General features: G+C 41.2%; 1 protein-coding gene across 1 annotated transcript in view; it reads left to right on the top strand.

Moving 5' to 3' along the window:
• The window catches only part of ptprdb (protein tyrosine phosphatase receptor type Db), a 162,447-nt gene extending 143,962 nt beyond the window's left edge, over positions 1 to 18,485 (top strand). Inside the window, exons 33-43 of the mRNA XM_008275996.1 lie at positions 1,330 to 1,453; positions 3,625 to 3,800; positions 7,028 to 7,147; positions 8,270 to 8,424; positions 10,013 to 10,298; positions 15,056 to 15,234; positions 15,325 to 15,451; positions 16,404 to 16,529; positions 16,631 to 16,785; positions 17,327 to 17,462; positions 17,563 to 18,485. Of these exons, the coding sequence (XP_008274218.1) occupies positions 1,330 to 1,453; positions 3,625 to 3,800; positions 7,028 to 7,147; positions 8,270 to 8,424; positions 10,013 to 10,298; positions 15,056 to 15,234; positions 15,325 to 15,451; positions 16,404 to 16,529; positions 16,631 to 16,785; positions 17,327 to 17,462; positions 17,563 to 17,631 (1,653 nt within the window). The 3' untranslated portion in view covers positions 17,632 to 18,485. The remainder of the gene's footprint in view (positions 1 to 1,329; positions 1,454 to 3,624; positions 3,801 to 7,027; positions 7,148 to 8,269; positions 8,425 to 10,012; positions 10,299 to 15,055; positions 15,235 to 15,324; positions 15,452 to 16,403; positions 16,530 to 16,630; positions 16,786 to 17,326; positions 17,463 to 17,562) is intronic.
• The last annotated feature ends 7,932 nt before the right edge of the window (positions 18,486 to 26,417 follow it).

Here is a 26,417-nt window from a genome sequence, read left to right as displayed (position 1 = left end):
ATATATATATTTAGACCAAGGGGCCTCTGGGTGAACTAGACATAGGACTCTAATTGGCTACCACAAAAGAGAGACAAATTGTGTGTGACAGATATACGTATATAGAAAAAGACAAGGACATATTATGCAAAAAGTAGAAAAACAGAGCGTGGATCTTTTAGGGGGAGAGAGGGGATAAAGAAGGGAAGAGACAGTGAGGGAGAAGCTGTATGTAATTGTGGTGTGAGTTGGAACTAGTCTGTTGAGCCTCACATTCTCTCTGCATGACTGTGTGCTTTGTTCGGTACTGAACCCTTAACGAAGGAACAAGAGAGATGGATGGAACAGGGACTGAGGGAGAGAAAGAGGCCAGAAATGATTGCGGTATGATAATCAGACACACATGATGTCGGAGGGGGGAAAAGCAGCCTTAAACTCAAGCACACACATATCCAGTACCACTTCTGTCCATTCCCCCCACCCCCCCTACCAAACCATAATTATGTGTCGTAAAATATTCAGAATTGCTAAATTGCTCTGGCTCTCTCTTCTTCATCCCTCTCCATTGACAGCCCCATAATGACCTCATGTCTGCCTCTCCCAGCTAACAGCAATGGTTACACTGTAATTACCCTCCAGGAACTTAATGTGTTGGTCTAACACAACCATCCTCTCTCTCTCCCAGTGGAATTTATTGTGCTTTTATCATCTTTCTCTGCTAGCTAGTTTCTCCGTTGAAAGTGGAAAGTCTTTCTCGAAAGGGGATATCATACGTGCCCGTGTGCCTTTCCAACATCAATAATGCCTCGTTAATTTTCAATTTGTAGCAGGTTTCTATTGGTCGGGTTTTACTGCAGTGATGCTGGACAATGCTTGTAAGCTCAGATTCATGGAATTGTCAAAGTCTTGCTTTTCTCAATGCCAAGTTCTTCAGTGGTGCTGCTTGGAGCTTATGTATAATATCATTATAGAGTCAGACAATACCGCACATACATAAGTTGTATATCATATGTTACACCACAACAGGGATTGGAAAGTGTTTATTAGTTCTCATGTTCTTTTGGGGGGGTAATTTTAAATACAATGATGTTAACATTTTCCACCAGCATTTACAAGAGCTTTTTCCTTGTTATAAGTGAATCATACATGCTATGACTATTTATCAGAATAATGATTTTGACACACTACTTGCCAGTACGACCATCTGAAAACTACTAACTAATCATTTTCATTATGATAATTTCTGGGAACAAAAGAATTGGCTTAGCATGCAATAACTGTCCTAAGCTACCAGAAAACATGTTGTTGATGATTGTTCTTTCCTCTGAACCTCGCTTTTGTTTCTTGCAGTCCGTCGACCCCGGTCAGCAATTCACATGGGAGAACTCCAACTTGGAGGTCAACAAACCAAAGAACCGCTATGCTAACGTCATTGCCTATGATCACTCGAGGGTTATTCTCTCTAGCATTGAGGGTAAGGAAATTAGGCCATTTTGGTCACTTCCTCACTTGTTTAAAGGGCTGTTTGAGGTTTCTGACTTGGTTGCAGAGTTTGAGACGGAGTAAGGATCTCGACTGGGCATGAAGTCATGATGGTTGAGGTCGGGGTTGGAGATTGGGGGAGTGCATTATGTCACCACGTTGTCACAGATTTAGCAGTACATACGTGTGTTTGAGTGTATATATTTATGTATGGATTCGTGTATGAGAGCTTCTATCCATGACGGCATGGGATATTAATAGTCCGATGATGTGTTTCACTGGCAGGTTCCATACAGTATAGAATCAGATATACACTCGCTTTAGGTTTCTAGCAAACTTGTTTCTGCCCACTGTTTTGGTCTCACCCTTGACCATTTTAATATCCTAGGACATAAATCATGCTTGCACTTTTTTTAGACTGTTTTCCAATATATTCACAGTGCGCTGCTTTTACTGGATTTGGTCTTTTAGAAGACCTAAAACGGCCTAAAATGAGAATAAAAAATAGTCTCAGTCCTGCTCTTAGTGTGCATTTTGAAGCACACTCACCCACCTCAGCTGGGAAAGACCTGAGGCAGAGAAACTGGCAGCTCCGATGTGAAGAGAGGGAGGCAGTGGGAGGCCAAGCCCAAACAGATGAGCCTTATCTGGGTAGAGCATGTGTGAGCAGCCCTACCACCCCCGCCTGTCCTGGAGCCCTGGCTGTCTGTCTGTCTTCCAGCTTAAAAAACGCATATACTCTTGAGCATGTCCAAACACACGTTCACACACACACACACACATAAATACTCTGCTGTAGATCTAAAACACATGCCCAGGATGTGCACAAGCACAGATATGCACTTTTGCTCCCAGTCTCCTCCACACATTCGTGAACACACACTTTCTGCCAAGCCAGTGCAGCTACCAAGTGACTGGAAATGTGTGTGTGAGAGAGTTTTATCTGTACAGTGCTTCTGTTGTAGTCCCTTGCAATAAAGTTGTAGCACATCAAAGCATTTAGGCAAGCTGTCTTTTAAAGACTGAGGTTGATAAACATATGTTAGAAGCTCCTCTTACCGTCTGTCCCTGTCCCATTTAAAGTAAGTTGTATAAACACCCCGTACTCCTCTGTCATTTAAATGTGTGTCTCTGTTGTGTATGTGTGTGTGTGTGTGTGTGTGTGCGCGTGATGTTGGCTTGGGGTTTTACAACTGTATGGAACTGAGTCATGCTCATAAAATAAGCTGCTAGAAGTGAATCAGCTGCAGGAGTTTCTTCCTGTTGGGATTCTACTGTTTTCTCATTGACTTCTATCTTTTTTTTAAATGTAAACTGTTATCAGAAGACTCAAAAGGAGTTTTTGTGTCCCACTTCGGCAGAATCGGGTCACGGCTGAATGTACGCATGCACGTCTGAGTGTACGTCTGTGTGTGTACTCTGGTGTTTTGGTGTATGTGTGCATGTTTGAGCTGTGACTCAGTGATTTTTGGGATTATGGTATTAGGCCCTAGATGAGCAGGCCTGATCCTAAATCAAACACACACAGACGGTCTCTCACATCACACACACACACACACACACACACACTCACACAATCCCTTCCAGGACGAGCAGTGTCAGCCGAGTCTTACACAGAGACGGCCTTACAGTCATATTGCCATTCAAAGCGACACATCCAGAGTATACTCAGATTAGGCCCATGATCGTCTTAGCATGTATTATAAAACAAGACGGCTGAACAATCCAACACCAAAGGACGCTGGGCCCTGTGAAAACATTAATCTCCCTGCCATGACCTCGGTTGATACTCGCCCTTTATTACTTGGACATAAACCTGCTTTCATGGCAGTAGACTTGAAATAATCCACGTAGATTATTCCACCATGAAACAGAATAAGAATCAGGTTCATCTGCAAAGAAAATTACACGGACAGTGAATGTTTGGGTGCGATCACTGGCATTCATCAAAAACCTAATGCGGTAGACAGAATTGAAATAATGCGGGATTTCCTCAACACTCACATCTTTTTTATCCAATCTCTCTGTTTGTCCTTCCTTTTCTTTCATGCTGCAATTCATCATCATCATCTTCAACCTGCACATCTGTTTATCTATTCTTCCCCCACCCCCACCGCCCTTCGTAACTCCTACTTTTTTTTTTTTTTAAATCTTATATCGCAGGTGTCCCAGGCAGTGACTACATCAACGCTAACTATATTGATGGCTACCGCCGTCAGAATGCCTATATTGCCACTCAGGGCTCCCTCCCTGAGACCTTCGGGGACTTCTGGAGGATGGTCTGGGAACAGCACACGGCCAACATCATCATGATGACCAAGCTGGAAGAGAAGTCACGGGTAAGTAAATGGGAACTAAGGGAGTATGGGACAACGAAGACCGGGTAGGACAACATGATTCCACTACAATCGTGACCGAAAAATGGAATAAAGAGAGTGTCAGGGAGACGGAGAACCAGTAGGATAGCTTAATAGTAGGCAGATATGCAAACAGACTGTAGGTTGCAACAGAATATTGGAAGGAATAAGATAAATGGTGTGGATTATTATTATAAGACTAGCATCAAATACACAGCATAGCTTTTTGGAGTTTCAAGAAAGTTACTTGCATAGCCTGCATGACATATTAGTGCATTATTTCTTTGCAGAAGACTTCTTGTTTCTGTAGAAATGCACCTCTCCGCAGTCCTTAGGGCAGCCATGACAGAGAATTTAAATTACAACTGGACGTTCCACTGACAGTGACTTAAGCAGGACTGATACTGTTAGAGTCGGACAGAACAGGCGATCATTCAGCACCGTAGTTAGGTGATGAATACCTTTTGTTATCCTGAAGAATGAGAGAAAGACAAAAAAAAGATAGGTTGAAGAAATATTAGAGAGGACAGGGTGAGTGTGATTAAAAACGGTAGGATAGAGGTGAGTAGGACAGGATCATTATTGTAGATTATAGTGAAGCGAAGTGACAGGGATATAGTACAGTAAGATTACAGCTGAAGGATAAGTTGGGTTGACAGCAGTGAGGAGGTGCAGAACTGAGTTGGGCAGAGCAGGAAAGGACAGGAGAGGACGTTCGTTTTTTTGTTTGTTTTTTTTTAAACAATGGATGGATTCAAAAGAACAGGACAGAAAACATGAGCGCAAATATGTAGAACAAAAATACAAGAATAAAGCAAAAGGCAGCAACAGTCGGTATGATGAGTAAGCTAAAAATGCGACGGTTAAGTGTGAAGTGAGAGTGGACACGTAGAATAGCGCATGGATGCATGATCAGAATAGAATATAGAAGAATAGCATAGATTGGCGAGCGAGACCTGGGGGAGTTACAAGTACAGCTAAATTGGGGTAGGTAATGAATTAGAAAATCATTTGGCTTCAAGGCATTTTGCTGTTGTTAACAGAATATGCGCTTGAGTAAAAATCCAATGTAATGAGAATGTCATGTTGGAATAAAATGAACAAGAATGGCTTGAGGTATGAATCATGATTAAGTGCTAACCAATTATGTCCAGAGCCCTTTTCAGAAAATGATCCTCTCTTCCCATCTGTGCTTCTTTTCCTATTAACCTGTGCCTTGTGTTAAAACTCTGTTTCCTTTTCAACTTTTTACAACTCTCTCTGTTGTGTCTGTTTGACCCTCAGATGCCCTCTTATTTCTTCTCTAAGGCAAGACCTCTCTTTCTCTCCTTTGCTAATCCCTTTTTAAATGCAACCTCACCTCACATGGTTTTCTCCTTCCCTTTTTTTCTCTTTTCAGTGTCTTTTTTTTCTCCTGCTGTTTACCCTTTTCGTCTAAGCAATAGCCAGTTCGTTGAGTGAGAATGCAGGATTGTTTTCAACTCACCACAAGGCACTCATCGTTAACTTGGTCTGAAATGGGTTTTATTGTAACCGCAGCAGTTCAGAAACAGTGCACATTTGTGTCTACAGTTTGCATGATCACACCCACAAGTTATTTTTTTCCTCCTTTGCAGTGCTATGTAGTATGCTGTGTAGCAACTTTAAAAAAAAAAAAAAAAAGACATTCTTTACTCTTTGGCTACATTATCATGAATCAGTGTGATTTTTTGAGCTCTCCTGCAGAATCTCTACAGAGTTAGCTGCTACTGTGTTGACTGGTTCAGGTTCTCTAAATCATGAAATATCGAAGTGCTAAAATGAAGGCAGTTGAACTTACTTGAGCTTCTTCACAGTGTTTCACCTCTCATCCCATAAGGCAGAAGTGAAGAAGCCTTTTGAATAAGAGTTGAAACGTCTTCAACAAACTCAAGCAAGCCCAGTTTTCTTCATTTCAGCACTTAGATATAACTGCTACTGTCTTGTAAACATGATAAATCCTTAGTTTGTGAACGCCTATTTAGCTTTAAATCCTCTAAATTAAATAAGGCAGTTACATTATGCAATAGAATCATTCAATTTGAACATATTTAGCTGTTTATTATCTGTCCACTACCTCTGTATCTACTGTTTGAAGGAGTAGTGGGCTGTTTGTTGGAAAAAATTATTTAATCTCATTTAACACCTCTCAACATTATGCCATGATGTGTTTACGCATTAACAACACAGATGATCACAGATGGTCCCACTGTGGAAATCTTGCCAGTATCTTTCCTTTTAGCACCAATCAAACCACGCAAAGAGCAGGGCACAGTTATGCCGTTAGCCCATAAATCAATGGACGATAAAGTCTTCAGGCCAGGCATTTTCTGCGATCCTGTTTAGTCTCTGGCAGTGTGTAGCCCCCCTACATGGACAACCATGCCTGTCCCCACAGTGTCTCAAGGTCTGGTGGGAAAACAACAGTTGAAAAGCTGTAATTACAGCCTGAACGTACCGGGCCAAAACGCATAATCCCCAGTCTGGAGCAGTGGAATGCAGAGCAAGCTGAGCTGAGCTCCCTGCTGTCTTTGATGTGAGGACTGGAGGGATCAGCACATAACATTTGGTTTGGCCTGATTCTGCCAAGCCCCCCCCCCCCCCCTCCACTTTCATCTCCTCTGGGATTTTTTCCCTCTCCTCTCTGTGGTCTCTGAGGCTGAGCTGAAGAACTACAAATATGACCTCCTCATACAGGGGAATTGTAGGTGTCGGGATGCAGGGATGCTGGGATTTGGTGTGCTGTGAGTAGTTTTGTAGGGATTTGCGAGGGTGGAATTTAGGGCAATGTACAGTATCAAATATGTGGAGGCTGAACTTTAGGTATGGCTTGGCGGTTCTGAACACTGTGGTGGATCCTTGTGAAAGACCACCAGTCTATGGCAAATAACTTGCAGGATCAAACACCACAGAAAGTAAAATACCCTCCACCCAGTACGTCTCTGTCTGTCACTCTTCACACCACACACTTACTAAAGCCTCTGTCACACACTGGGTTTTCTCTATTTTGCACATTTTTTCCAAGCATTACTGTCTGAATTTTGCAATTTTGCTTTTTTTTGTCCCTCAACACATGCACTTGCGCCCACGTCAGCTCTTTCTTTCTCTCTTCTTTCGCAAAAAACAGTATGTGCTCAGACATATGCAGACCATTTTACATCACTCACAGCTTCTCCCCACTTCCCTTGTAGGTCAAGTGTGATCAGTACTGGCCAACACGTGGCACAGAGACCTACGGCCTCATCCAGGTCACTCTGCTGGACACAGTGGAGCTGGCTACGTACTCTGTCAGGACCCTCGCTCTCTACAAGGTAACATGACATGTGTAGCGAAGCGTAATGGGGTTGTGTGTGTATTGATCTGTTCAAATATTTATGCATACTAGTTTGTGTGTTTGCACGTGACTCTGTGGCCATGTAGTAGTATTCGCATAAATGTGCAGTTGCTTTGTTGTTTGTTTTTTCACTCTTTCATGCATTAATGATGTTTCCTGTGAGATTTAAAGCAATTTATCACATTATAGTAGCTTATTTTCTCTTTAATTAGTGCATTTTGATCGATTATTGTTTCATCTGTCAGATTCAATAAACCAACAGTGTTTATCTACATTTATATACCAGCCACGAGTTGTTTTTGTTGATTGAAAATGTGCAACGTTATCCCCCAATTAGCAAACCAAATTTTACAAAAGGATTTTTGACATAGACATCATGTCTTCAGGAGAACCTCTGAATATTTATTCACGTTTGAGTAATGTTCTTCAAAAACTACAGTGCCTAGTTCTCTAGGGAAAATATTGAGCCTTTTTAAAAATTTCACTCACTGGATATAGATTGCAGGTATAAACCTGCTATTATTTGTGCATATCACGTGGCTTCCTTCTCTCTTTCCACTGTCTCTGTGTTTCCATTTTTAAATCCCTTCACTATGGGAAACGGCAACAACAACCTCCAGACAGCAACTTTTCACACTGAAATTCTCAAGTTGTGTTGATGATTTAGATGATGCAGCAAGGCAGATCTGTTTTTGGGTGTTTTAGCCATTTTTAGTGATAGTGTTAGCCTTCATATGTGCAAATATTCCGCCAAAACAGTTCTCTCTTCAACACTATTTTGCAGGGGCACCATTGTTGCATCCTGGGCTTGGTATTTCTTTTCTAAAAAAAAAAAAAGTTTAAAAAATGCCAATGACATATAGCCGGACTACACCTTGTAGCTGCTCTTCTTACCTAGTTTTCAAGATCTGCATCTCTAGTAGGGCATGGAGCTGAGTGCCACAAATAGGACAGGGAAGTCAGAAAGCACTGAGCAACCACCTACCATGTTGTTGGTTTTAGTCTTTTTTTAAATGGGATTTGTTGACACAGGGAAAAAAAATAAAATACAGGATATCACCAGCTTCATCTTTAACACTCTGTCTGTCTGCTCATCCAGAGCGGCTCCAATGAAAAGCGTGAGGTTCGTCACTTCCAGTTCACAGCCTGGCCAGACCACGGGGTGCCTGAACACCCAACCCCCTTCCTGGCTTTCCTTCGCCGTGTGAAAGCTTGCAACCCTCCAGATGCGGGACCCATGGTTGTCCATTGCAGGTGTGTTTGTGTTTTCACCACTTCATCTACTCACTGAACCAAAATTAGTCCTACAATCAATTCAGTGGTCCACAACCCAAAAATAAAACCTTGTTTTCGGTTGTGTGCGTATGTGCTTGCATGAAACACTTATGTGTTATTTTGGGTTTTTCCATGGGAGCATATTTTTTAGGACTGTGTGAAAATCAACAAGAGTTCAAAGGCACTTGTATAAAATCACTCAGAGGCCCTGGACTGAAGTAAAATTGACCTGCCATTATGCAAAACCCCAAACCACCTTCACTGGCTCTGACACCCACATTCCTGCCTTAACAGCCTCTATCATCTCTGAAGTTTAACAACAACATCAGCCACCATGCTGACCCTGTTTTCCATAATTAGCTTTCACAATTGATAATTTAGTGTTTAAGCTGGTGGTAGAACTGGGGTTCATAAGTTTATATTCAAATGAGCTGCTATCTGAGCAGCAGGAGGCTCATGTGTTGGATGGAGGATGATTCTGGAAACTTGTCATTACGGTCTTGGCGCCGTGTTGCGCTCCAGAGCTGGGATGAAGCTGCTATTTGCTCTTACCAACGAATGAAGGAGAAGGGAAGGCAGAGAGTAGCATAGGGAATATGGAAGCCGAAGCTCTTTGAGGAAGAATTAGTGAGGAATAGATATGGAGGAAGAGAGTGAGGGGAAGAAAAAGGGGATTGAGACAATGATTGAGAGGAAGAGTTAGCAAGGGACCGGGACTTAGAGGAGGAGATACGAGCAGAATGAGAGAGAAGGTGAGGTCAAATTCAGGACGCAGTGAATGAAAATGATGAATTAAAGAAAAGGAAATGTGGAGGGGAAAATGGAGCCTAAAAAATGTACAAATGTGAGAGTGAAAAAGTGGTAGAGCTGGTGTGAGAGTGTTGGAAGGGTACTTAGAGGGAAGATAAAGAGGCAGGGAGATGAGGACGGGATGTGGTGAAAAGGTTGGCAGGAGAGCAGCTCTTCCTAATCTTCCGTAGCAGTCAGATGGAGTATCTAACAGGATTATCAGTCAAATTTAATTATCCCGGCAAGACTCCATCATAATGTGCCTTAACACATCAACCAGCCTCTGTATCAAACAATGGACCGAATCTCATTCCACCTGAACAACAGACACACACACACGCACATATGCACTGATATTAATTTAACCATATAAAGAGAGTTTTTTCATTCATTCGCACAAACTTGCTTGGTCAGGCTGTCTCACCCTTTAGGTACTAGCGCAGCAAAAATGTGAAGTGTTTGGGTGGGCAGCTAAATGTATTATATTTCTGGATTATATGTCGATAGGGAGGATATCTTCCTAATGCCAGTGGGACGGTGATGCTGACTCATCGCTGATGTCAATTTTTACGTCCTTTGTCGGAAATATTGCTGGCTGGCATCTCTGCGATACTTAGTCGATTTAGGCACAGTGTGTTAGAGCTTTGCAGAGCCAGATTTGTACCAGGTGTGAAGACACAGCACACACTCAGGAAAATTATTGTTCATAACTCAGGTTCTGTGAGAAAATCCCATCACCATCTGTTCCCCCTTTTCTTCTTTACTGCTTTTGGCTCAGTGCTGGAGTGGGCCGCACCGGCTGCTTCATCGTGATCGACGCCATGACGGAGCGAATCAAGCACGAGAAGACCATCGACATCTACGGCCATGTCACACTGATGCGCTCCCAGAGGAACTACATGGTCCAGACGGAGGACCAGTACATCTTCATTCACGACGCTTTGCTGGAGGCTGTGACCTGCGGGAACACCGAGGTCCCCGCCAGAAACCTGTACTCCTACATCCAGAGGCTGACGCAGATTGAACCGGGGGAGAATGTCACCGGAATGGAGCTGGAGTTCAAGGTGAGGAATATTCACTGTGTCCCTGAAGATTGTAAAATTAGGTCCAGCTGATTTATGGAGGTTCATAAAACTGATAAATGATAATAATGTCACACCTCACTGATCTCTAAAAGGGAGAGGTACTTTTTTTTTTGCCCCTCGACACAGAAGGTCACACATCAAAGACAGTTACACAGAAGTATCCCTGAAGTTGGTACAGTAGATGTTCAGAGACATTCAGCAGGATGAATCAACGTTTAAAAATGATTCCTCTACCTACTGGGTCATCACGTCCCCCAGTATATGGTCAACGAGTTTGTTATACCAAACTTTCAGAGGGCAAAAATGGACTGGAACACACTGATTATTGACATTTTGACGCTGCTGCGCCTTCATCAGAGTCAAAGTGACCAAAGACATGAGGCAAACAGATTTTTTCAGCCTACACCAGGTGTACAATTGTCACTGGACAATTGGTTGATCATATCAGTGACGTGTGGTGAGGTTCATGGCTGGTGAGGCACTGACTTCATCAGAATCTGATTTACAAAAACATGCACTCTACACAGTAGCATATTTGCCATTTGATTGGCAGCAGTTTACGGGTTATGTTTCATATCTGCATTCTTTACACATACAAGCTGTAGCCCACAAAACGCATGTTTCTTTTTTCTTTTTCTTTTTTTTTAAGTTATTGCAGTCTTACCTTTACCTTTAAAAGAAGTCCATGCTCCGCTCCTTCTGGACAAAAATATCCGTTACTTTTTTGTAAAAGTCTCCTTATCTTCCTTCGCTGCACTTGACTTGCTAAATGTATACCGTACCTAGTCTAGCTTGTTGTCACTTACTCTGCAGCCACAGAGTCACAAGAAGCATGTCTGGGATCAGAGCGCCCCCTGCCATGAGGCCAGAGAACTGCCTGCCTCACCTAGAACCTCTTGTCAGCCGTTTATGATCGCTCAGCATACGAAACACATTACACACATACAGTTGGTAGCAAAAAACACTGTACATTATTATACACATCAGCTGAACTATGGAAAATCAGTTCATATATTAAATGTGTTTGTACCATGTTATTGGCGACATACAGACAGCAGCACGCTGTCACTGCAGGCAGCCAGCGGAGGTAGCGAGGGATTGTGCAATCCCAGTGAGGCTGAGCTGGCTGCTGCCTCACTTGTATTGCGCAATCCCTCACTTCACTGGCTGCCATGCAGTGACAGACTGCGCATGGCAGCCAGCACAGTGAGGGATTGCACTATCAACGTTGAGGCTCACCGGCTTCTCTTCCAAGCATTTGAATGGGAAATTGCAAAAATTCAGGCTAAATGAAAAAATAAATACTTTATAGTACAAATCACTGGATAAATATAACTTTTTTAATTATTTATCATTATTTTTTTTTTTCTTTCCTTGATGTCAGGTGAGGCTCTGCCTCATCTGCCTCCCCTGACCGCACGTCACTGTTTCATATCCATTGGATGTTATATCAAAGCATGAGGATTAGCAAAACGCCACATCTCTAACACCATGTCAGAAATAAAAGAACACACATCTGTCTTAAAGTTACAAAGATAAAAGTACAAAAGTATCAGAACAAACACCAGTCATAGGAAACATGACAAATCAAGCAGCTCAATTATGTCAGAGGGTCAGCATCATGTCAGAAACAAAACAAAACATCAGAGACCTCTCTTAGAGCAAATATAAACATCTCTCATGTGTAATGTCTTCAAGGAAACATGACAAATTCAGTATTTCATTCATGCTAAAAGGCTCCACTATGTTCTAAGAGTGGATCCAATATTTCTTTTTGAGGAGAGGGGAGTTTTTGATGTCACCACCACTACAAGAGGGGAGGACTTTTTTTTATTGCCCAGAACTATACTGCAGTGCTGTGATTTGTGTGTCGATAATGCTGGGCAATAGTATGTTGGTATGAGCTATGTTATGTGTATTTATCGCCTTCTTATGTTTAGATGTACGACTCTTTAAAGCTCTTTTTGGTTGTCTGACACGCACCAGACCACAGGAACATTTCAACACATACACAACGTGCATGCTACTGCAGTTAATGGAGGATTAAATGGGGTATTTTTGACCGCATGTGGATGTGTAAAGTACTCGATTCATTAGACTTGGATCTGGAGAGTTCTATCAAGGTGTAGAGGCTGCAATTTAGATATTAAGATGTTAGATATCTGTCTTTTAGGTATGTAGTTGCAGCTGTAGATGGACTGGTAGCCTGACGTTGGAACCTTTGTTTCCAGTTTTTACGCTAAGCTAAGCTGTCTAGCTGCTGGCACAAGCTTTATATTAAATTCTGTCCTGTACCTTTAATATACGTTTGTTTGTCTTTTTCTATTGTTTTTTTGTTTGTTTGTTTTTTGTCCATTATTGTGCCCCCCATGGTGTGGTTTAACAACAAAAGAGTATAGAGAAAGAAGGGTGTTCAAGAATCCCACAATTTATTCCCAGAAAGAAGAAAACACAATCAGAAAAGCTGTTGTTTTTTTTCCTGGAGTTAATTGGTAAATGAAAATAAACATTAAAGAAGGCATAAAAACAAACACAAAGACCGTAAAGTGCACAAAGAATGTAACGTGACTCATCCCACATTACAAACATAACTGAGCTCTCAGCTGCATCCACTGCTGCATGACCTGGAAATGCACCTTTAACTATTCTTATCCATATAATTTAACAGGTGAGGTTCAAATTTAATTCTTCAGCTTGAAAACAATTGCGAAACCATAAATAGCACATTAAGTTTCATCTCAAATTTTTTATAAGATGCTGGCTCCAACCGCCACAGCTTGGGAAGAACATTGTCTACAAGCTCATACAGAGTGTGAGAATGTGAAAGTTTTGACCTTGTCAGACACTGAGCATCTTTCCCAGGACTGTTAGCAACTCTTACAGTTTCAGTGCCCCTCTGAGAGTTTTCATATATTCAGGATGGATGGTTGGATTTGAAAGGGATTATGGGATTGTACCTTTTGAATCTAAGGTAAAGGAGGCTTTCAGAAAGCATCATAGTTTTGGAAAGTTGACAAGCATGCACAGAAAGACCAGAAAGATGCAGTTTATAAGAAAATCTAAGGAGAAAATCATATGGGCATTTTGAAAAATGCAAGGAGCTAACCAGAATTCACAGCGAGAACACCAAATGTAGGCATCAGTACACGAGCAGTAAGAGTGAGAACATAAGGGATTCAAAGCATTCATTTTATTCTAGTTGCTTTCGTTGTGTTTACTGTGGTATTTACTCTTTGCCAGATGAGCTCTGTGCAGACCTGCCTAGTCTGGCTGCCTGAAAAGAGAATCAGCTTCAGCCATACAGGTATATATTGAAAGCAGGTGGCTTACATTTTTCCTGGAATGGTTTATGTCTGCTCAGACACTCAGAGGGCAAAGTAAACACAAGGCGACTCTAAGCATCGCCCTCATCCTATGCTCCAGCATTCCTCTCCTAATAGCAGCGGTCTCCTCATAATGACAATGAACTGAGTGCTCAGTGACTTTTTTGCTCAAACCATACAATGACTTAAAACATATGCCAGGGTTGTCCCAGTCACCACACATCATCTCGCTTGAACACTTACAGGACGTTGCGGAGCACCATCTGAAGCAGTACTTTCCACCTTCACCAACAAAACACCAAAAGGATGGAATTTCTCTCAGAGAAGCGGCATCACATCCCTCAAATAAAATCACAGAAAGTTGAAGCATGTGTGTGAGAAAAGCAAGAAATGACGATTTTCTGGCAACTTTCAGTAATCCAACACCCTATTAATATGTCTTGTTTTTGTTTCCTCTCACGGAGAGTTTACTGCTTGAGTTCAAAGAAACTGCCAACAGGGCAGGATTTTATCCAAGCTTAACAGATGGTGAAAATATTGGCACATATCAAAGCAAAAAAAAAGTTTTGTGTTCGCCAGACTTTATTGATAAGACCGAGTCAAATTCAAACCAAATGACACAAAGAATTACTATTGTTGATGCTGGAGACTGGATTCAGAGTACTCAAATGAACTAGTGAACTTGCGGTTGGTGGGATTTTCCAGCTTAGTCTGTCTGTAAGAAAACAAGGTACTGCTGTTTCTCCCACAGCGCTCCGGTAGCTGCTGATGGTCAAGGGCTCAATTCATGAGACCCCATTGTTTCCCACCGAGTCTGCGGTTTCCCTCTGCCTGCTCTCTGTTGTTCTGTGTTTCGTTTTAAGCCATGTCATCCAATGGTCGAGTGTGAGAGAGAGGGTGCAGCATGTGCTCACGTCTTCCCGTCTGCATGTATCTATATGAATGTGTGTGTTCCAGTTGTTTTGTTCTTTTTCTTGTTTTTTTTCCAAAGGATCAACTGTGGTTCACATATGTGTGTTGAGACAGTGTGGGGCCTTGTGGTTTCCTGCACCCCTGACTCTTGATTTTCTCCTTCCTCCTCTTATTCGTCTTATTATATTCCCTCTTCCATTCCCTGCCGCCGCCCTCATCCCCCTATATCGCCCCTGCTTTGTTTATACAATTGAAGATGTCTGACTAAATGTCCTCAGGCCTGTCGAGTCGAGCTGATTTTCTAATTTCGGTCGTCCAGTACGCCAGAGGGAAACTAAGCCTTGTGCTAAACACATTTGAATGAGGTTCTTGAATTTATCTAGACTTGCCTTTAATCCATCCGTCCTTTGTTTCCTTGTGCTTTTACCAAGGCCCACATCCTAGAAGTGTTCCTTTACATGTGTTAAAAATATTGTTTTTGGTTTTTTTTTCCTGTTCCAGCGTCTGGCAAGTGCCAAGGCCCACACATCACGGTTCGTGAGTGCCAATCTGCCATGCAACAAGTTCAAGAACCGGCTGGTGAACATTATGCCCTACGAGACCACACGCGTCTGTCTGCAGCCAATCAGAGGAGTGGAGGGATCTGACTACATCAACGCCAGCTTTATCGATGGATACAGGTCAGAGAAAACTGGAACCGAAAAATATATATGTCATCAGGGAGAGAAGGTCATTTTTCTATGCACTTATCAATGTATCTGTGTGTGCAGGCAGCAGAAGGCCTACATAGCAACCCAAGGCCCACTGGCTGAGACCACAGAGGACTACTGGAGGATGCTGTGGGAACACAACTCCACCATAGTTGTCATGCTAACCAAACTGAGAGAAATGGGACGGGTACGGACACACATAAACACACACATGCTGTAATGTAATTTAGGATATAAATGTAAGTACCGATCAAAAGCAAACCTCTAATTCCACAGGTATTAGGTTTTGTAGATCTGTTGATTACAGGGATCAAAGCCAACGATGGCTACAGCAGCATAATCGTCCACGCTGATATCTTTTAAACTCGACTACGTGCTATAGAATACACAGAGAATATGTAATAATAGGTTTTACCCTCTGAAGGAAAATCGAGTCAAAGAATCAATAAAACTCTTTGTAACCAACACTAATTAAATCCTTGTAGGTTAGCTGCAGCTTTTAAACAACAGATTGAGGTTGCAGTGCATTGTCGACCCGCAATTTTAAACAGTGATTTGCTCTTGATAATTAACACATTGGTACATGGTCGTTTTTTGCCTGAGCTTGTACTGCAAAATCACATGTAGTTCTGTAATTTGGGTTTATTTTTTCAGACATATTTTGAAGGAGTCTCTGAATTGTAGCATAGTCAGCAGCTCTTTGTTCTTCTCTTTACTTTAGCTGAAGTTCTCATCAGGACAGGGCTTTGGTGTCTGTTGTGAAGTGTTAATAACAGCAACACAATAACAAGCAACAGGACAGCCTATTGATTTGTGTAACAAAAAATAAAAACTATGTAGTTAAATATGGCTAATTATTTTTAATTTTTTCCTAAAAATTCAACCAAAAAGAGGCAAATAATGAATGAAATAGAATGATTGTTAAGCACTATGAATTATGAGTTATCTTGCATGAACATCATATCTCATCTGGCACCAGATTGTCTTCAAATGAATAATGAATTTTACAAATTATGGAGACGCTTTCGTGATAAAGTAGCCAAAAAAATTGGTCTCCTTACACAATCGATCATTTGAACACGACAGAGCGCTGAACGAAGACTTTTTTTTTTTCTTTTTTTTTTAACTGTCCTCTGCAGGAGAAGTGTCACCAGTATTGGCCTGCAGAGCGCTCAGCCAGGTACCAGTACTTTGTGGTAGATCCCATGGCTGAGTACAATATGCCCCAGTACATCCTTCGAGAGTTCAAAGTCACAGATGCCAGGGTGAGTCATCAGTCTGTGTATGCGTGAGAAAGATAGTCTCATTTGTTCTGGTTTAAGCACGGTCTCTTGTTAAAAAGAATAACACATTTTCCTCCTTTTAGGATGGCCAGTCACGGACAGTTCGTCAGTTCCAGTTCACTGATTGGCCAGAGCAAGGAGTGCCAAAGTCAGGGGAAGGATTCATTGATTTTATTGGCCAGGTGCACAAAACTAAAGAACAGTTTGGCCAGGATGGGCCAATTACTGTGCACTGCAGGTACGACAGAGTTTTTCTACAAATACCTTGTTTTGGTTTTTTTTGTATTGTTCATTGCTATTACGCAGACTAGTGACAATATAAGGACAATTTTAAATAAAAGAGAAGAAACATAATAAACATAGACTAGCTTTCAAAGTCACTGGATTGAATAGATGTGTTAAATGGTGCTTACGTCGTATGATAGGATAATTTTTGAAAGAATGTTGTTTATGCCTGCAGTAGACAGTTGTAGAACCTCTGCTAGAAAGCATTTGATTTACCCTAAAATAAAAACGTTGACGCCTAAAATGCATATATAGTCAGGTATGCATCTACAGTGCCCACACAGAGTGCAGAGATCACAGTGGAGCAGCTTTGTTTTTCTTGCTTATGCATTAATAATGTCATGTGTGAGCAAATAATCTGAATTAGGTCACTACTAACGTAGCCAGCGGGACGAACTTCTGTATACGATTGTGAACTTTCATTTTATTATGCATGACCACAGGCCCTACAGTTCTTTTCAACTCTAAATATGTGTCCATCTGTCTGCCGACAGTGCCGGAGTAGGGAGGACTGGTGTGTTCATCACCCTCAGCATCGTGCTGGAGAGGATGAGGTACGAAGGAGTGGTGGACATCTTCCAGACTGTCAAGATGCTGCGCACCCAGAGACCTGCCACCGTTCAGACAGAGGTGAACTTCCCACGGCTGTTTTTCTGTCTCACTATTTAAGTTCACGCTTTCTGTTTTTGTTCCTCCGTCATTAACTTGAAGCTCTTTTACCTCCTTCTAGGACCAGTACCAGTTCTGCTACCGGGCCAGTCTCGAGTACCTGGGAAGCTTTGATCACTATGCAACATAAACCCAGTGGCCATCTCTCGCGCCACATTCAACCGAGTGCAGTTTTTCTACCTGAATTAATGCACTAGGCTGCGATGTGACTTTGAAGATCTTTGCCACCACATGCAGAGTGAAGGGGGACCATCGGCTTATCCTGTACCCAGAAACAGCACCTCTAACTGAGCCATAGCAACCTGCTTGACAAGGGTGTTTCCTTCCACCCTCAGCCCAAACACACCCCATTGGTCAGTCTGAAGAAGCAACTTCAATCGCTGTTCCAATCAGAATACTTGATCAAATATAGATTTTTATTTGTTTCAGTGCTTTTTGTGAGCACCCAGATTGCTTTTTTTGTTGTTTGGGTGTGGAACTCTCACCTCGTCCACCACCAGTGTAGCATCACCAACCTAAATACAGGACCCGGCTACAGTATTTTTCTGTCACAGGAAACTTAGTTTTTTTTCTATTATGAGGACTGTCTAGAAGGAGTCTACAAATCCATCTTATGGAAGCCTCGTGGACTGAAAGAACTGGGATTTTAGAGCACCAGAGAATTGCCAACAGGAGACTGAAAACACAGAGCACACAGTATTAAAAAGACAACACACATCCAAAAAAAAAAAAAAAAAGACACCAAGAAGTGTTTTTTTTTTCTGTTTTGTTTTGGAAACAGACTCTCGTTTCCCATGAATGAAAAAGAAGATATTTCTACCATACAGTAATAAACACCACCAGTTCAACCTTATGCTTCACGATTTAAGATATGGGAAGTTTAAGAGAGGTTTGAAAATGCATACCACAAAGTTACAAAAAAAAAAAACATTAATTTAGTTTTTTAGAAGATTATGTGACTGTTTTGTTTTTTAAAAAACTGAGTATTCCTTATGGCACGTTCTAGTTTTTTTTTGTTTTGTTTTGTTTTGGGGTTTTTTGTTTGTTTTGTTTTTACAAGTTTATGACTTTGTCCGTACTGACCATACTGAGGCAAAGTTGTATTTTTTTTGTGTGTAATCCAATGAGCTGTAGCCATTTTTTTTTAAGTGATACGGTACTGTTTTAAATTGTACAATCAAATCTAGTGTGGAAAATGTTCACAGTTCTATGGAAAACGCCACCATTGAGTGTCACTCTTCTGTATTCTCCACCCACTCTCTTTTTCAAAAAACACTCGTTTCGCATGCACACAGGACTCTCAACCTCATTGCTATCTCGCCTGCAGCGCCAGAGACCTGAAGACGGTTATTTTTTAATTCCCAGGGCCCCACCAGCGTCACAGTATTAACACTGCTGCTACCAGAAAGTCCCAAGAATAATCCCGCCAAGTTCTTCTTTGTGTACGTTGAAAGAAACCCACATTGAACACAAGTGCAGAGAAAGCAAAATATGAAAGAAAAAAAACGCAACTATTTATGTGTCCAGATAAGCTTCACAAAGATTTCTCAAGCAGGGAGCGAGAAAGGGGGACATAGGAACAAGGGGGTGGGATGTGGGGGTCGGGGAAGGAACAATTTTCTCACTGGAATGCTCACCTTTGACTTTTCTCTGTGTCTGATTCAGTGTGCAATAAGTAGATGTATTATATATTTTTGTGTCAAGTCACTAACTGCAGTTATATGCCATGATGATGATGATGATGATAGTGATGATGGTGCATCATTTTTCCAGACACAAGGATGTTACACTTACTATGGTTCCCACCACCATTTAACGTGTACGGACAGAGGAAATAACCTTTGACCTCTTAGGAAGTAGATCTTGTATCATGTCACAACTCCAGTAGATGATGTCATCCTTCTATGTGTCACGGCAACCAACGAATGATCGAACTCATATTTCAAACAGCATCTAATAAGTATTTTGATTTTAGATTTCTAGTGCCTTATATTACACGCCTATTTTGATAAAGTTACTTAAAAGGATTTTTTGTGTATTTTATGTGTGGATGCTCGCGCGCGTGTGTGGACTGAATGTCTGTGGATATGATTTTGTTATGTTACAGTACGTGAAAGTATTTTGTGCGTTCTGTTTATTGGCTGTGAAATTTTGAATGGAAGGCTCTGTGTAGGCTGGATAGTTGTACTCATCATTTTAAACCCAGCAACTGCATCGTCATATCTCTTTTATTATGGGGGAAAAAAAAGGACAAAAACAATCTTATCTTACACGAGACTCAACTACAGACAAAATGTGGTTTCAAAATAGCTTATTGAGAAGGATGAGCTGATCATTTTGGACAGAGAGAAGGAAAAAAAAGTTTCTATGCCAAGATCTTCGTGTTTTCTTCATAGGACACAAGCTTTGTGTGTATACTCTTGTCATGAAGACTTCAGTTTCCCTGCCATTGAATTTTGGCCTCATACAAGCGTCTTTGGCACTGACCGTGAGCTGGCTCGGACAAGGCAAACTTTCTCAGCTATGTAGAAATCTATATAAAGCTGAAAAGCAGCGGCTCTCTGTCTGTTTGAAGAAAAAGAAAGATATCAAACATATGAGTACGCCCACCTGAAGCTCTTCACCTGAAACCGGTCAGACTGGCCATCTGTGTTCCACATTCTGATGACTACGTTTGTGTATGATTTCCATTAACAACAAAAGGCTGAGAGAAGTACAGGTGCTATGTCTCTAATGACACAGAACCAACATAGTAATTTTTTTTCTATCCCCATTAACGCTTGATCATATAAGGGATCGCTGACAGTTTTCCACCATCTTACAGTAACCCTGTTGTTGTTTTTTTGTATGCATGGTACCACTTTTGAGATGTCCCCTTGGTCGCACCTGTCATGGGAAGACTTGCACTTTCTCTCTTTGTACTATGCACTAATACTAGTATCCTATTATCTCTGATAGTCCCGCCCCCAAAAAGGAGTCTTACTTGAAGTCAGTAAAGATGGACCCTGTAATGCTCACATGGTTGTGTATATGTAAATAACACAAAACACAGAGAGTAAATTGAATTGCGTAACTAAATAAACAACAAAGGTAAAGAGTGAATAGAAATTTTATCAGATATACAGAGTGATATAATTAAAAGGATGCACCTGAAATCACAGTTTTATGGCACAGCAGTATGTGCAATACATCACATTGTGGATTTGTTGTACCACAAAAGAAAAGTTTCACAAAAAAGTGTTCTATTTTACCCCCAATGTATCATGTAGATGGATTAAACTGGAGTTTATAAATTGTATAAAAATGAAAATATGGTGTGTTACTTGGATCAGTTACCTCCAATTGGTCTGTACATGTAAACTCTTTTGTTTTTGTTTTCTGCTCCGAGTCAACAAGTGCTTTTTATTTTCTTACATTGGTTCTCGGAGCGCGTGAAAACTGAAAAACAGGTCTGTATGGATTTCTGTTCTTTATCGACACAAGTTTCATTTGTTACAAATAAACTCAAGTGAAATAACTGCTACCTCTGTCATTTTTTAATACTGACTTGAACATAACCGCAACTATATTGACTTACTCAGGATTTAAACACCACCTTAAACTGTTGATTTTGGAGAAAAGTAGGAAGCCTTTATGTTGATATTAGGACATTCTTACCAAACATTATTTTTGTCTCAGTTAAAAATAGGTTTCTTCATGTTTGGCTCCTTTCTAAATGACAACAGAGGCAGAGGTAGTTTATGAATATTCATTTTTGGAGACTTGACACATACTGGAGATATTTCCATCACTATCTTTCCTCGAGTGTCAGAGACGCTCATACAAGGCTGTGGTTAATAGGGTGGTTTAAAAATTCTTGTGAGTGCATTATGGACACTGACATCTGAGACCAAACTCGTTTAAATTTTTAATGACATCAATGTTTTTGCTGGCTGTGTGTCTTTTCATCACCGTGGGGATGTATTAAAGTAAATCTAGAAACTGGCAGCATGCTTTAGGATTATTACCAGATGTGATTTAAAGTAGCTGAAAGGTACTTTATTGTGCTTCTTTATAGCAAATTAATGAAAGTTTCACATGTCTTTCATTTGACTTTTTCATTTTACCGTGACTGTGTAACACCTGGTTTTGTTTTAAATGGGCTGTTTCATCAGTGTCTGCTGCTGTCTACACCTCCTTCAGGAAGAAGACTCTCTGCATCTGTGAACGACTGCACAACAGTTAACATTGACATAAATGAGTGTGAGAGACCAGAGGGCTGTACTACAAAGCGAGATTAGTGAGTTTGTGAGGTATGTTGAGTTTAAAATCAGAGTTTTCAGTGTCACAAAGGTGGATCTCTGTTTACCTGGCTAGATCTCCATGGTAACTGATGCTGTGGAGCTAACCTGGTCTGTATGCACCATGTTGCCATGGGAACCTGACATGTAGTTAGTTGGCGATGCAGAAATCATAAATGTGTTATTATATTGGTCTGCAAGGTGGAGTATCGTTGCCTCTCAGCAAGAAGGTCGCTGATTTGTGTCCCGGTGAGGACGCCCAGGATCTTTCTGTGTGGAGTTTGCATGTTCTCCCCGTGCAGCGTGGGTTCTGTCCGTGTTCTCCGGCTTCCTCCCACAAGGTCCAAAAAATATCTATTCATCCATTATCTATACACCGCTTAATCCTCACTAGGGTCGCGGGGGGCTGGAGCTCATCCCAGCCGACTTAGGGCGAAGGCAGGGGACACCCTGGACATGTCGCCAGTCCATCGCAGGGCTACACTTAGAGACAGACAACCAAGCACACTCACATTCATCGGACAATTTAAAATCACCAATTAACCTGAACATGTTTTTGGACTGTGTGGGAGGAAGCCGGAGAACCCAGAGAGAGCCTACGCTGCACGGGGAGAACATGCAAACTCCACACAGAAAGATCCCAGTGCCTTCACTGGGATGCGAACTGGCGACCTTCTTGCTGCGAGGCAACAGTGCTACCCACCGAGACACCTTGCAGTCCTCAAAAAAACATGTTGAGGTTAATTGGTGATTCTTAATTGTCCGTAGGTGTGAATGTGAGTGTGCTTGGTTGTCTGTAAGTGTAGCCCTGTGATAGACTGGCGACCTGTCCAGGGTGTCCCCTGCCTTCGCCCTAAGTCAGCTGGGATAGACTCCAGCCCCCCACAACCATAGTGAGGATTAAGCGGTGTATAGATAATGAATGGATGGATGGATGGATGGATGGATGCTTTTATGTTTGGCTCTGATTTGCTGTCAAGTCCGTTTACACTGCTGGTACTGCAGCTGACAGAAAACGGGAAATGGATTATACTTCTGGTATATATTAGAGAATATTCAATCAATAACATTAATTTCGCTTTGATATATTTTAAGTTTAAAGTTTAACTTTAGTATACCCCTCAGGTCTCAGGTCTGCTGCCAAAAATGAGAGTAATCCATTGGGTCTTCAGCTCCTCAGATGCTGGGAGTGCATGAAGACTCTTGTGTCCGCTCTTGCAGGCAACAGCAGAACATTTGTGGTGATTTGCTCGTGGCTGAGACATTTTAGAGTTAGCAGAAGAAGCCCTAGAAAGTAAATAAAGCTGGTGGACTGTGAGGCAGGTGCATTCTGAATTGCTCACCTCTGCAGCGAGGTTGCAGAAGTATGCACATTTTTAGCAGGACCACCACTAGTTTCTAAGTTTCTACATAGAAGATGGATAACATTCTTACTGGCATATAAAGCTGGGAGGCAAGGGAGGATTTTCACCATATGGGGCTTTTAGCATGCACAAGTAGTACGTAATGGGCTATGATCATACAGTCTACAACTAAAACATGCAAAATCTTTGGTCCCTTCAGCTCCCACCAGATGGTCTTTAGGAATAATTATCACGCTTACATGAAGTTCACCATGTGCACATCTTACTTCACTATGCTAACATTTGTTACCGTGCTCTGAACATAATATACAGCAGAAATTACGCTTAGTTCTATTAATTTATTGCATGTATTTGCTCATAAATTTTGACCTGACTAGAGGAAAAAAAATGTTAAATTAAAGTAACAATTAATCTAAGTGGGATGTTAATGTCTGTATTAAATGTAGTGGCAATCCATCTTCCTGTTTTATTGTTGCGATATTTCAGTCTGGACCAAAGGAGGTGATGGCAGACTGACACCATGGAAACAGAAAACTAGAATTAACATAAGTAGAGACTATTCCTGCGGAAATTTAATTAATCTAGTAATTAATCTCATCCACAAGAGGAATTAATAGTTTTTTAGAAAGTAGTTTGCAGCAAACCTCATGACGCAAAAAGCCACAATAACAAATAAAAGATGAGTATATTCGAAGCAGCACAAAGACTATCGATATACTTTAGCAGTGGCCTTTGGAAAGTGTATAAATGATGACTGATCAATACATTTGGTCACAGATCTGATAAAGTGCTTAGTAATGTCCTTTACATCGCTGTGAATCTGCACCAGCGGCCATTAACAGCGTGAAATGGTTTGTTCCACAGTGATGTTCTGTACACTGCAGGGAAATTCAGTCCACCGGGAACTGATGACTCCTAAGAATTCCGGTGATGTCCTTATTTTCCATCCAGTGCCAATAGAAGGTGGAAATAATAGTTTATGAAGCGCAGTGAGTCTAAGTGCAGCTGGCAGCCTCCCACTCCAATCTTCCTCCACTTGACCTAGATTGCTTCATGTGTGGGTGGAGCCGCTGACAGCCAGCTCACCTGTGACAAATCCTCACTGATGACCCTCCACGGTGTGACCACGATCTGTAAGTTTTATTACTATCATTATCACTTGATTCGTGAAATTACAGTTTTTGGTTACTTTTCTGATACTTGATAAAAACTTCAATTTCAGCTTGTTTAGTTATAAGTGTGAAATGATTGCATTTTTAATTTTTATTTAGAGTATTTCTCATTATAAGAAAGGCATAGATCCACTCAGGTTTGTGTTAAGAGACATTTGTTGAAGAGCCTTCCTAAAACCAGGACATGAGACTAAGTTGCACCTCGGACTGAAGCTGGTCTCTGAGGCTGGAGATGTCCTGATATGACCACCATGGCACAGATAGCCAGCCTTTCATGCCACCCTCTGGTCATACTTTAAACATTTTTCTCCCCCCACTGCTAATGGTAAAATGCTAAGAATAGCTCTGTTTGTGTCCCTCTCCCCCCTCTTCTTTTTTTTTTTTATTTTTTATTTGAGAGTTCTGCATCCAACCATTTTTCAGTTTGGATGTGTAATGAGCATTCCAGCCTCACAGGGCTTCTTTGCCTTGCCACTCTTTTAGTCTTGTTAAATCCATATTAGGAAACAGATTCGGGCATCGAGTGGAGAGCTGAGGCCGATGCTCAGTCATGTCTGACTTGTCATGGCGAAATCATAGCAAATGATCTTCCTGCGTGATCTCCAGCAGGCTGCGGAGAGGCCGAGCAGAGCTGCCTCGTTTGCACCTCTGACACTCAGATGCATTTGCTATAAGCTGTGTTATCAACTCATTTCTAAGGAATTCCAGCCTTCTTCTATCAGACTGTGTCGAGTGCACCAAAGGCTCACTTGATCCTTCACAGACGTACACTTCTCCATGTGGCTCTCAGTGTTTTTAGTTTTTTTGTTTTTTTGTTTTTTTATCATAGTCCTTTTCATTCTACTCCTGTAACACACTCCTGTATATGAAATACCAGCTTTAATGTCTGGAAGGTCTGTGTGAGACACCAGGGTAGTCTGTAAAAAGTGCAAATTAAGTGTTTTCTTCCCCAAATTAACCACCTGAGTATAATAATGCAGCTCTTTGTCATGCATTACATGATGCTAATATTAAGTTAAAAGTGTTGTATTGGCTGTGGAATGCCTGTTAGTTCAGTGCTCTTTATTATTTAAGAAAATAATTCATAGTAAATAACACAAAAGAAACAACAGCTTAAGGGTTTGAGCTCCGCTATGAATTCTGATCAGCTGGTCCTGTCCAGTAATCTTACACTGTGCTGTGAGTAAATAACTAAACTCTTTATTTAATCTGAAGGACAGAACAAAGGCAACAAACTATTCATTAGGGCATCCATGAAGATCTGAACTGGATATACAGGGGCATTTAAAGGCCCCTCCACCACAGACTGAAACCAACTCTTATTTTTCATGGATGTCTTGCATCTCTTGGCCATCTTTGACCTGGTCATCTTTGGTTGTCTAGTTGTGTTTCATCTCCCCTTTTTTCTTTTTTTTTTTTGCATCTTTTGGCTCGCTGTTGTTTTGCTGTCTTTGTAGTCATTTTGTAACAGTTCTGGGTAATCTTTGGTGTTTTGTAACTGTAGTCATTTCAGAGTTGATTGTGTGTCTCTTGTTTGCTGCACTTTTTCATCTCTTTTAGTGTTTGTTTTTTTTGCGTCCTTTTTCATCTCTTTCTCTTAGCTTGTAGTAGTTTTGTTGACTTTGCAGTAATTTGCATCACTTCTGGGCAACTTTTATTGTTTTTTGTCTGTAGTAGTTTAAAAGTTGTTTACATGTCTGTTCTTGTTTTGTTGCTCTTGTGGTCAATCTGTGTCTCATTTTAAGCGTTTTGCATCTGTTTGTAGTCATTTCATATCTCGTTTTGTGTCTCTTTGCAGTCATTTTTTAATCTCTTCATAATCATTTTGCACATGTTTGTGGTCGTCTTTCATAGTTTTGTAGTAATTTCAAAGTCATTGTGTATCTGTTTTGTTGACTTTCCAATTGCAAATGTCAACAGTTACTTAAAACAGAAGTTTTAGACCATTTGACCCCTCTGCCTTTCCCCAGTAGACTTGATGCATCCATGATGCTATATGGAAGAAAAAAACAAAAAAACAAACAAAAAAACCCCCACTTTTTTCTGCTTTGTGATGACATCATAGGGATAATTGAAGTGGTTTTAAGGTATATGACTCAA

Source organism: Stegastes partitus, unplaced genomic scaffold, assembly GCF_000690725.1.
Source record: "Stegastes partitus isolate 25-593 unplaced genomic scaffold, Stegastes_partitus-1.0.2 Scaffold63, whole genome shotgun sequence".
NCBI classification, from domain to species: Eukaryota; Metazoa; Chordata; class Actinopteri; family Pomacentridae; genus Stegastes; species Stegastes partitus.
The sequence above is the reverse complement of the archived record's forward strand: the minus strand, read 5'-3'. Positions and strand labels throughout refer to the sequence as shown.